The 13,225-nt window shown below is 38.6% G+C and overlaps 1 protein-coding gene across 2 annotated transcripts in view; it reads left to right on the forward strand.

The window, feature by feature from the left end:
- LOC106867909 (ionotropic receptor 25a) overlaps positions 1-13,225 on the forward strand; it is a 146,218-nt gene that overhangs the window by 131,839 nt on the left and 1,154 nt on the right. For both annotated transcript variants that reach the window (XM_052969756.1, XM_052969755.1), the window contains exons 11-13: positions 8,338-8,659; positions 9,691-10,258; positions 11,164-11,365. In XM_052969756.1, the coding sequence (XP_052825716.1) occupies positions 8,338-8,659; positions 9,691-10,258; positions 11,164-11,365 (1,092 nt within the window). The remainder of the gene's footprint in view (positions 1-8,337; positions 8,660-9,690; positions 10,259-11,163; positions 11,366-13,225) is intronic.

Raw genomic sequence — 13,225 nt, forward strand, 5'->3', positions numbered from 1 at the left:
CTTTAGAAAGAACTTTTCCCCCACCACCTCCTCTTCCGGTCTTTTCATAATGTAACCTCGTGGGCATCGGTACCATTTTCCTCTTTCTCCGTTCTTCCATTCTCCGAACTTTCCATCTTTCCGACGAAGGGCTACGCCCGAAACGTCATGCACTCTCTCTTTCCTTTCCTGAGCGTCCAATAATACTATCCATATCACGTCCTCACTTTGTTGTTTTTTTGTTTTTTGTTATTGTTTTTTGAACTACATACATACATACATACATGCATGCATGTATGTATGTATGTATGTATGTATGTATATATCTATCTATCTATCTATCTATCTATCTACAGAGAGAAATTATGTATAAACAACAAAGAAAAAAGCCACAGTAATTAATAACAGCTCGTTAATACAATTAATAACAGGTCGTTGCATTGCAGTAAGTCCAAGTGGGACAAACTTGTATGTATATGCATAATAGATTAAAATAAGCCTCAAGAACGACAGCAGAAAAGCACAGATATCACATATACTTCATATTCTAATTATGATTAACAGCTGTTTTGTTAAGATAAACATCACCAAATGTATAATTACATAATTACATTACACAATTGAATTAAATTAAATGAAATTAAGAACTGTATTTACCCAAATCATCAGCAATGTTGTTTTATGTAAAACAGAAAACAGTTAATAAGAAATTATGAATTACTAGTTCCAGTTCTTTGGGGGATACTGGATTTGTTATGTATATAAAGAGATTGGCTACTTATTTTTCTGGGATTGGTCAAGTGATGTAGACACCTCTGATGAGAATCTAGCAAGGTTCGAAAATCGATTAAAGTTGATCATTGTTTTCATGCGACGGAGAAATAGTTAAATTTGCTATGCTTGTATGTTTACTATGTGGGTTTAAATAACTTCAACAGAAATTTTTAATTTCATAGGTGACGTCTGACATCAGAAATGGATATGTTTCATTCGTATTAAACTTCATTAAAAAGCATGGTGTCTTCAAAGTTGATTGATCTGTGATTTTTACCCCCAAGCAAAAAAAAAAAAAAAGACAGTTTTAGCTAGCAGAATTTAGTGTACTTACAAAATTATTAAAATAAATAGTCAAAGAGGGCCAATGAATTTAAATAATTACGGAAGGTGAAGATCAACTTAATGACTTAATGACCTGAAATGAGTTTATTCTATATCATTTATATTTTGGTATATAAACTCGTTTACTCCTGTCAATGTAAAGTTGAAGGAAGAGAGCCAATTGAAAAGACCCCAGCAGAAGCAACGTCTGCGGTGTTAACTGTTAAAAATCTATATCTTTTTGTATCTTTATTTTCTACTTACTTCAGTCTCTGGACTGCAGCCATGCTGGAGCACTGTTTTGAAGGTTTTCTGTCAAACGGCTCGAGCCTAGTACTTATTTTTCTTTAAGTCTAGTACCTATAATATCGGTCTTTTTTTTCTGAAACGTTAAGTTACGGAGAAGGGGGAAATCATAAATACAATGACATACACGCACATTTATATATACGACGGCTTCCACGTAGTTTCCGTTTACAAAATCTACTCACAAGGTATTAGTTGGCCCAGCGATACAGTAGAAGACACTTGCTCAAGGTGCCGCATAGTGGAACTGAACCTGAAACTACGTAGTTGCAAAACGAGCTTCCTAACCACCCAGCCACGCCTGCGCCAATAACAACCAATTCTCTCTCAAATACCACCTTTCTGACTTAAATGAAGATGCACATTGGACAATATAATTCCAGCTATACTATGCCCAGTAACTATGATTGAAAATGTTTTTGATTGCAGATTTGCTAGATTTGAGTTACCTTAGGACTAAGTAACAAGTAATACTTAGTTTATATACCGTGGTGGTACAAAGAGTAAAATCGAATCAAATACGATCTGATCATGAGGGACACATCCCCTTAAACGACAGGCACTTTTTCGACCTCTCCGCTAACCTCTGGTAATTACACATGACGACTCTTGGTTCATGTTTTTAAGATCCAGCACATGAACGCTCAGAGACGTTCCAGCCATGACCATCCAGAATTGTTTTTATTATATGTAAAACTTACTTAGTGCGTCGTTCCTTTTTCTAAGTTTATTTAGGACATATTTAATTGGCATTTCAAGAAAGCAAACTATGATTAGACTTGGATTCTTGGGGAGAGAAAGCAACTTTTTAATTCGTGCGCTACAAATGATCACGATAACTGGGATAATAAAAATCTGCAAGATATTCTTAAGATTTAAAGTTGATGAACAAAATAAGATGCTTTCTTTCACAACCCTGCTACTAAATAGGTAGCCGATCAAAATTAAATCTATGTTAAATAAGAGAAAAATAATATAAGCATGAACATACATCATGCCCGCTTTCTCGTTTCTCGTACAGCCATCGCTTAAAACATTTCAGAATGGGCCTCATGTGTGAGCATTACGATGCTAGAATGCCAAGTGATGCCTATGCATGATGCTTTTTAAAGAGAGGAGAGGCCTTGTACACAACCAATCCCACTTTCTGAACAAACGTGTTTTATGCACCAAAGTCATCAGTTTGTCAATGATTGCTGCAGGAACTACCGCTGTCCATGAGAAATAGCAGGACCAAGCTTGTGTGTACAGTATTGGATGGCTGTTGACTTTATCCGTTTTGTTTTTCATCCTCCAAGGTGTTCAATCACCCTCCTCACTAAGTAAGATTAGTGGGGTTATCAGTTTAGTCGCCGGCGACCCGAGCATGCAGCAAGTTGCAATGGATTACATGTTACCAGTGGCGCTCACAAGTTACCTGTTATTCATAGATAGATAGATACATTTCTTTTATTAGCCACACAGGGCTCAACGAAGATGGGACAAATACAATATAGATAGATAGATACATACATACATACATACATACATACATACGAAGGGAAGTCAGAAATTATCTGCACTTTCGCCATAACATATCTTTATTATTATCTCACAGACTTCTGCGCATGCGTGCTTATAGGTGGTACTGTTGTGGTTACGTGATCGAAGTTTGAGCCTGATCGCGCCATTTTTCTTTCTGGCTTTGCAGTGTAAGCATGACCGCTCCACTAGCAATGTGCACCAAATAAGAACAAAGAGCAGTGATTCGAGAGATGGTAATGGTGAACCGGTTTACCATTACCATCTCTCGAGCTTGCTGAATCTTTTCGTCAGTGGTGGAGGTTGACGGGCGTCCTGCTCCCTCTTCGTGCGTGATGCTTGTCCAGCCATTTCTAAACTTCTCGATCCACCCATGCACACTTCTGTGCGGTAGTGCACCATCCCCGTATTGTGCTAAAAGCCTCGGATGAATTTCTGCACCTGACACACCTTCCAGCCAGAGAAATCGGATCACTTCTCTTTGTTCTTCTTTGATGCACATTGCTAGTGGAGCGGCCATGCTTACACTGTAAAGCCAGAAAGAAGAATAGCGCGATTAGGCCCAAACTTCGATCACGTGACAATAATAGCACCACCTATAAGCACGCATGCACAGAAGGCAGTGTGACAATAATAAAGATATGTTATGGTAAAAGTGCGGATAATGTTTCACTTACCCTCGTACACACACACACACACACACACACACACACACACACACACACACACACACACACACACACACACACACACACACACACACACACACACACATATACAAACACATACAAACACATGCATGTATGTGTATGCATGTATGCGTGCAAGTATTTATGCATGTGTGTGTGTTTTACTTGAAAAAGAATGACTGTAAGGTCGAGACACCGGCGAAAATGAATATTTTCTATAATGTTATTCAAATACATTAATAACGACCATCCCTCGCGTCCACTGAGTGGTACGAATTCAGTTCCCTCTTCTTTAAAAAATTTCACATTCAGTCTGTAGATGGAAAAAAAGGAAAAGAATGTTAATGATATTTGTCATTCATCCAACCTTTATGGTTACCCTTCAAACTTAAGTTCTTCGTAGAATTAGCACCAGTCACTTACAAAATTACGAAACTCTTTTGCAAGAGTCAAACCTGTTCCAAGATTTTGCATATATGACGCTATATGTGTAGATATACTTGCACTTGTTTAATGAGTTTGCATGTTCCTTTATTACACACTCACACAATGTGTGTGTGTGTGTGTACGTTTGTGTGTCAACGTACGCATGTATAAATTACTCTTTATGCACGAACGTGTATGCTATTATGTACATAATATGGTTGTGCAAATACATTCATTCCCGGAAACTGAAATGGACAGTCTTATAAAGTTTTACAAGTCTTTACTATAACACAAATAGATTAGATTTGGTGGAATAGAATCAGTTTGCTTTGTTCTTTGTTGGAACATTCTAGCATTTCGAGGCTTTTATGTAAATCTATTATAGCGTAGCCCACTACATCTATGATAAGAGTTACAAATGAAAGCATATAGCCACGATACGAAAACTACACATTCTTCATTAATTCACTATCGGTGTCCACTTTTTACAAAACTGTAGACAAAATATTCACGTCCTCTGGACAGTGGACTTCTACAATAGTACATGATGTTTTTACTAAGTATTATAGAACGATCTTAAATCTGTGTGTTTGTATTGGATTGTTATTTTTATTGTAATATTCTCCCAGTATTCCATATTTTTAAAGATGCTTTTAAAGATACAGTTTGGTTCTGGTGAATAGCACCCGTGCCATGTCTCATGGGAAGGTAATACTTTGCGGATTATCTTCTTATGTGGACGATTTTAAGTAGTCGCTGGTGATGTGCATGTCACCATCAAGATTGCTGTGCTATATTCAACATTTTCTTTCACAATGTCGTTGTTCGGAGCTATGCTTGATTAGATATTTATTAGCTATATCCCGTTCCTGAAGAGCGAAAGAATATCCAGCTTGGTGGAATGTGATATGTCTATCACCTGTCCAGGAGACACTGTTCCTCTTCTCAATCTTATTCGTATACTCTTCCTTACATGTTACGCAAGCGTAGCTTTTTGTTTATATGGCTGTTTTACTTTGCAGTTTCTATTTAAGCCGAATTTGTACCCCAGGTACACTTGGGGTACAAGAAACAATTATACACTCTGGGCACATATTTAAGATATCTTTACCTGTTATGAAGATGTGACTTTCATATACATGTCATTATTCAGTTTATTTCAATATTTCTTGCCAACAGAGAAAGAACCAGTTTCTAACCCAGATCCAAGGTTCCGTCATTGGAATTTCAACATCAACAACAGAGTATGTATGTATGTATGTATGTATGTATGTATGTATGTATGTATGCATGTATGTATGTGCAGATTTGTATGTTTTATATATGTGTTCTCATGCATATAGTTACATATCTAGACATGCTTATATATATTTAAATGATAAACTTCTGGAAAGTTTTACAGATTTTTTACAGTTCCAGTGATGAATTGGATCTGTAACCTTCGAATTAGCTTCCTCCGTTCTGATTTTGAGAAGCCTGATTTCTCAAGATTGGTATTTAGGCAGTGTGTTACATATCCCAGGACCTCAATAATTACAGGTATAAACCTGAACTTGTAATCTGGATAGAGTTACTGTATGTACGTATGTACATATGTATGTATGTACGTATATATATATATATGTATATAGGGATGGGTGGATGGGTGGATGATTGTGTGCGCGCGCGCGCGTATGGATGTATGTATATGTGAGTCGTGGCTGGCTGGTCCCATGAATGGAGGATGAACTGATGGTTAGTTGTATGGATGAATACACACATATATATATATATATATATAGAAACATAAACACACACACACATACATATATACATATGCACAGAGAGAGAATGAGAGGGAAAGAGAGAGAGAGAATGAGAGGGAAAGAGAGAGAGAATGAGAGGGAAAGAGAGAGAGGGAATGAGAGGGAGAGAGAGAGAAACAGAAACGGATGGACAGGCAAACGGATACACTGACTGACGTATATCGAAAATGAATAAAAGTAAAATTACTTAAGTTGGTATGCCCTCCTTAGAAACAGTTTATCTGTGTACGTATATTCACCTCAAACACCTACGTGGGTGTGATACGATGGTTTGTTTTGCCAACAAGCTCGCCCCAACAATCTGCTACGTCAGAGGTACTTATGATCGTGGGGTAATAAAAGGAAGTGTTGATATGGTTTCGGCAGGCACACAGACAAGCAGATGGGAATCAGATGCTATCTTGTCTCTATACCGGAAGTAAGCTGTACGTCTGTAAGCCTGCCAGTCTGCACGTCTGGTTATATGGTCATGTGGTTATGTAGAAATACGTGGAGAGAGAGAGAGAGAGAGAGAGAGAGAGAGAGAGAGAGAGAGAGAGAGAGAGAGAGAGAGAGAGAGAGAGATAGCGTAAGTGAGTGAGTGAGTTAGTGCGTGTATGTGTGTGTATATGTATATATAGTTGTGTATCTATTTCTTTGTGTTAGTGTGTGAATGTGGATGTGGATGTAAATGTGCATGTGAGTATGCGTGTGTGTATCTGTGTGGTTATGTAACTGTTTGTGTATGTAATTGTTTTTCTGTGTAATACGTATGTGATTGAGCGTTGAGTGCGTAGATGTATGCATATATGGGTATGTGTTTTGAGATGTGTGTGATGGTCTCTGGGGATGTGTGTGTGTATGTGTGTGTATGAGTGCAAGCGTTTGAATGATCATGAGAATATACGTGTATGTGCTTCTATGTGTGTAAGTCTGCGTTTGGATGTACGGTTCTTCTTCATATGTGTGAGAGAGAGAGAGGGGGGAGAGAAAGAGAGTGAGAGAGAGAGAGTGTTTGTGTGTATTAAGTATGTGTATATGATCATATTTGTGAATGTAAGTGGTTGTGTGAATGCTTACATGTGTAAAGTATATTTCCGTGTGCATAGCTGTAAGTCCAATGTGTTTATCGGTCCGTCACTCTTCCCTTGTGTTTATCGCCCTGTTTCTCTCCCTCTGTATGTCGATGCCTCTCTCGCAATATATTATTAAATTGAATTCAGTTCTACCTTACAAGACCTTACGATGATTCTGGCCTTTTCGCTGTCAGATAGTTATCTTTTTATTTTTTTTTAATTGAATAATTTCTTTAAAATAAATTTAAAATGTTTAAAAGTTAGACTCATATGTATATTGTATATATTTTCATTGAAATAATTAATGTACTATAGGAGGAAGGAGGTGAGAGAGTTAGCCAACTGGGGGAGGGAACTAAACACTTACATCGATCTCAGTGTTTTCGTAAGGATAAAAGGTTTAGTCCACCTCGCCGGAATTTGAACTCAGAAAAGCTAATGCCGCTAAGCATTTTGTCTAGCGTGCTAATGTTTCTTCTAGCTCGTCGGCTTATAATGTGAATAAAATAAAGCTATGCATTTAGCGAAGAAATAAGTCTGATGACCAAGCATCTGGCCCCAATTAACTACAATTAGCGGAAAACACTAGAAATAATACAAAGACTCAATCTTCGAAGATGCAATAGTATTAACATGAGTAGACACCTATGTGACTGAGCTAACCTAATCTTATAGTAATTCTGCTTGTTTCTTCGTTACTTAGCCCGTCCGCTTCCATGTGATTAGCTGAAGGGGATGGGGATGGGGATGAGGATGGGGAGGGAGGGGAGGAAAGAGATGGGGAGGTGGAGAGATAGGGAGGGAGAGGTGGCTGTGAGTGAAATGTGTAATTTTTTAACTAAATTTTCTCTCTCCGTTACTAAACCCGCCTGTAACGCTTTCACGTGATTAGTTGAAGGGAAAGGCGAAGATGGAGAGAGAAAGAGGGAGAGTGCTGTGTATTAAGTCTATAAAATTGTGCATAAATATATAAAGTGTATATGTCAAGTGCATTAAGTAATCATCGTATTCCAATTTCCTTCACTTTTCAATGATTAGCAGATGAGCGACTATCTTTTGATACAGACACAACAAAAGCTACGCTTTCAGGTCTTTTGGATAAAGTTTTCAGAAATAACCCAATAAGTTTACCATTAATTCCGTAAAATATTCATGGGGTCCCGCTGGTGATTTTCCTTGTTTCAGTCATTCTATTCCAGCTTTATATTTAGACTATATCATCCTATGTCTTTCTCTGTTTAAAACAGTAGGATGTAATCTGAAGGAGTTCTGACTGCTATTTTTAGTAAGTTGATCCAACTATTTAAAACCGCCCTATTTTAAAGAATCGAATGTTGGCTGGTTTGGAATATCTCATTTGTTGGCTCGCCCTACAATATAGAACTTTTGTGACTTTGTCAGGAAGGGAGATAATTTTATGAAACATTTCATTGCTATCTTCTTTCTGTCTCCATCCAGGATGCTGACGTCATTGTCGGTTCATTGTCAGTGACAACAGAGCGGGACGCAGTCGTTGACTTCACCTTACCTTACTACGACTTCGCTGGTATCCAGATACTGGTTAAGAAGAAAGCTCAAGAAACGAAATTATTTTACTTTCTCGACGTCTTTCATCTGGATGTATGGCTATGCCTGGTGGCCGTTCTTATTACTACTAGTATCCTGCTTTATATGTTTGACCGATTCAGTCCTTTCACCAACGTTGACCAGAATGGTGATCAAAGGGTTTTTGATATGAAGGAAAGTATGTGGTTCGTGATAGGGTCCTTGACACAGTCAGGTGAGTAAAACAGTGAAACTTAGTTTCTTTAGATCGCCATTGCTTTTGAGACATTGATATGAGTCAGTGTGATATTCTCCAACCAAAATAGTTCTGCAGCTGTTATTTACGTCCCTTTTTTTACTCCCAAACTCACAGTATCTTTCTATCTTTTACTTTTAACATGTTTCGGTTATTGGACAGCGGTCATGCTGGAGCACCGCCTTGAAGGGCTTAGTCAAAAAAATCTTAACTTATTCGTCAAACCTGGTACTTATTCTATCGGTGTCTTTTGCTGGTCTGCCAAGTTAAGAAGGCGTAAACAAACAAACAAATAAACACCGGTTGTCAAGTGGTGGGAGGGGAGAATACACACAAACACACACACACACACACACACACGACGGTTTTCTTTCAGTTTCCGTCTACCAAACCACTTACTAGGCTTTAGTCGGCCAGAGGCTATAATAGAAGATACTTGCCCAAGGTTCCACGCAGTGGGACTAAACCTAGAATCATGTGGTTGGGAAGAACAAATCTCTTACTTTCCAGAGCTGTGAGATGCACGAGGACATCCTTTTATCTTCTAGAAGATACTCTCACTCTTATTCTATAGGAACATTTTCTGTAACAATATGCAGGTTTCCAATGAACAACTTCGATTATTGTTTATATTATCCTTTATAATCTAGTTTCATCCTCAGTCGCCATCAACTTCTCTACGCCGTCCTCTCCTATTCAACTTTATCTCCAGTTACCTTACATTCTACAACTTTGTATTCAATTATTCTAAGGTATCTATATCGTTCTCCATTCCGCGATTTTGTCTCCGGTTGTCTTCAACTGTATTAAACTGTCTTCCACACTCCAGTTGGATTCTCAGTTGTCTTCAGCTATTCTGTGTCACTATCTCACCTCACTGTCCAAGTTTGCTGCAAGTTGTTCCCCACTGTACCCCATTGCTCAACGTTGCTTTGAATCATCTCAATATTATCCTTTTCGTCTGTCAAGAAAATACTAATACGTTCATATCTATTGTTTGTTGATCACAGGTGGAGGTGACCCGCCGTCTTCGTTCTCTTCAAGAGTCCTCGTAGCAGGTTTTTGGTTCTTTTGCATCATAATGATGTCAACCTTCACGGCTAATTTGGCCGCCTTCCTCACAGCACGTCGTTACACAAGTGACCTAAGCTCACTCGACGATCTCGCAGCTCAGACAGAAATCAACTTCTCAGTAATGGCCAACAGCTCTACAATGCGCTACTTTGAACGCATGGCTAAAATTGAGAACCTCTTTGACACAAAATGGAAGAAAATGAATTTCAAGCACGGTTCCGCTGGAGATTTTGAAGGAAATTTAGCAGTTTGGAATTATCCAGTTAGCGAGAAAAATGCTAACATCTGGAAACGCATTCAGGCCAACGGTATGGTGGCAAATTCCTCAGAAGGACTGCAAAGAGTAAGAGACGGTAATTTTGCGTACATCACTGAATCTCCAATTGTTGAGTATTATACAAAGAAATACAACGACCTCACAAGCATCGGTAACCCATTCAGCTCAAGACCTTATGCTTTTGCTTTCAAGCAGAACTCGGAACTTGTAGATCAATTTTCAAAACAGTAAGAATTGGGTTGATTTTGCTATTTTAATTTTTCTCACTCAATTTATCTATCAACTTCTTTCTTTCTTTCTTTCTTTCTTTCTTTCTTTCTTTCTTTCTTTCTTTCTTTCTTTATTTCTTTCTTTCTTTCTTTCTTCTTCTTCTTCTTCTTCTTCTTCTTCTTCTTCTTCTTCTTCTTCATCACTCACTCACTCTCAGTAGATATGTACGTGTGTGTGTGTGTGTGTGTGTGTGTGTGTGCATGCACGCCTGTATATGTGTGCATGTGTGTTTATTAGCATAGGTGTATGTATGTATGTATATACACACGCACACACACACACACACATAAATATTTCTTTATTTGTGCTACCAATGGCTTCATGTGGGCAAAATACGCAGTTTCCAAATGTTCCACTTAAAAATGTTAGGCATCCTTCTGCGCGAGATTCTACATTATACATAAAACTATTGAAGACTCTCCATTAACTGATATCATCGAAGCAGATATTATCCAAGAAGTAAGATTTTCTAGTAGTCTATAATCTTAAAACAACAAACAAAAGGTATAATAGCCATGTAGCTAGAAAACTGAAATTTTGGGATCAATACAGATATTGCACATAGAAGTACGTTTGGTTATTCTTTGATCGCTCATGTTGTATTTACTCTCATCTGTATTGCCGATAGCACATTTACTGTCTTCTTTGCTTCTGTAGCCACACTATAGATATCAAACGATATGCCATTTAATACAAGTATACATATAGGCAGGTTAAATTGCATTCCTGTATTCACAAATTCTTGTAAATGTCTTGTTGACTTAAATAGAATATGTCTTTTCACTTTGTTAGTAAAGGGCTTGAATTCAGAAAAGAACTGATATTTCAAAGAACGTCATTCATACCTTGCTCTTGTTTTTAGTATTCTTCAGCTGCAGCAGAAATCTGTTCTAGAAGACCTGAAGAGGAAGTGGTGGCCTAAATCGACTGAGGAAACAAAGGTGAAAGACTCTGAAGGTCTCAGCGTGGAGAGTTTATCTGGAACATTCATAGTACTTGGCATTGGACTGGCATGTAGCCTGTTGTTTCTGGCTTTAGAAGTAGTATGGGATAAATACAAGAAGGTAAGCGATACTCTACGAATAAAGACCTCAATAGGTGGCGAAATGTCATCGAACAAGCGATTCAGAGACAAATCATCGACTAACTCCTCCTTCTTCTCTCCTTCCTCTCTCCTTCCTCTTCCTCTCCCTCCTCCTTCTCCCCCTTCTCCTTCTCCCCTTCTCCTTCTCCCCTTCTCCTTCTCTCCTCCTTCTTCTCCCCTCCTCCTTCTCCCCTCCTCCTTCTCCCCCTCCTTCTCCCCTCCTCCTTCTCCCCTCCTCCTTCTCCCTTCCTCCTTCTCCCCTCCTCCTTCTCCCCCTCTTTCTCCCCTCCTCCTTCTCCCCTCCCCTTCTCCTCCTTCGCCTCCTCCTACCCTTCTCCGCCTCCTCCTCTTTTATACTCACATCTATACTCTACGTTAGTGGTTCTCAACTATTTTCTGCTTATGGAGCTCCAATTTTACTCTATTGGACCCCCCCCCCATGTTAAAAATAAAATCCTGTTATATTTTGATAATGAAATGTTATTAGGAATTGTATAAAAAATTGTTTAAAATATTTTGCGTATTGTAGAAGATACTTCTACAATATATTGCTGATAAATCTTAATAACAAACTCTTATGTGGACACCAAAGGTTATGTGGATCCCGTTTGCAAACCACTGCTTTACATTATATCTATACTGGCATTTCAAAGAACTTTATATTCTGAAGCTAACATACAAGCTTTATCCTGATACCGAGTTCTTTTCACAAAAGGGCCAACGACGGAGCCTCTACATACATTAAATTATTCATTATTTAATATACATCTCATACTGCAGAACATTCCCTTTATTAGTGCTCCACAAGTGATCACAACAATTTTGGCACTTTACAATAGTATCACCCCATCCAGCTGTCTCGAGCAGCTTTGATGTTGTCAAGAAATGCTCAGATTGTTTTAACCCACATCGGAGCTCACCTTTTATTTCCTGTCATCTATGAAGTTACCTTGCTAGACAATGCAACGCAAAGACCCCCTTACGTCATGAATGACCATGGAATTGCACATAGACAGTTACCATCCGAGGTACAAGTCCGGGCAAGATTGTTTATGGAAGACCAGCAGTTACCCGTGCATATCAGCCAGCCCTCTCCACGCCACCCATGTTGGCGGCAGTGACGTTACAACTCATTTCTACAGCTGAGTGAACTGGTGTAACGTGAAATAAAGTGTCTTGCTCAAGAGCACAACACGCAGCCCGGACCGGGAATCACATTCACTACCTCATGATCGTTAGCCCAACGCTCTAACTACTGAGCCATGCGCCTTCACCAAACAATATTTATATGATTTAGATACACTGACATACATCATGCCCTCATAGATTACGTGCTTGTATTACACTCATGTATTACATACTTATTTTCTCGGGCCACAACAGCTGTTAGAAATATAAACGTATTGCCATTGTGCTTTCTGCTTACAAGATAAGAACTTGACAGCAGCGTAGATTTGGAACGATAGATCAATTAGTACCAACCATTTGATATTAGATCTTGCCAAGTGTTAGACAATAACACCAATATCAACAACTGTGTGGTAGCTGTTATCTTTTGCTTGTTTCAGTCATTGGACTACAGCCATGCTAGGGTATCGCCTTATTTTGTTTTTTAAAGCTTGGAATTTAGTCTGTCATTGTCTTCTGTTTGAACCGCTAGGTTATGAGGATGTAAAAAGACCAACAGCAGTTATCAAACGGTGTGGGGGACACACACAACGATACATACACACACAAATACAATACACACACAAATACAATACACACACATGCACACGCAAACAAAATACACATACAAACACAAACATAACCACACACACACACACACACACACACACAC

Source organism: Octopus bimaculoides, chromosome 7, assembly GCF_001194135.2.
Source record: "Octopus bimaculoides isolate UCB-OBI-ISO-001 chromosome 7, ASM119413v2, whole genome shotgun sequence".
NCBI classification, from domain to species: domain Eukaryota; kingdom Metazoa; phylum Mollusca; class Cephalopoda; order Octopoda; family Octopodidae; genus Octopus; species Octopus bimaculoides.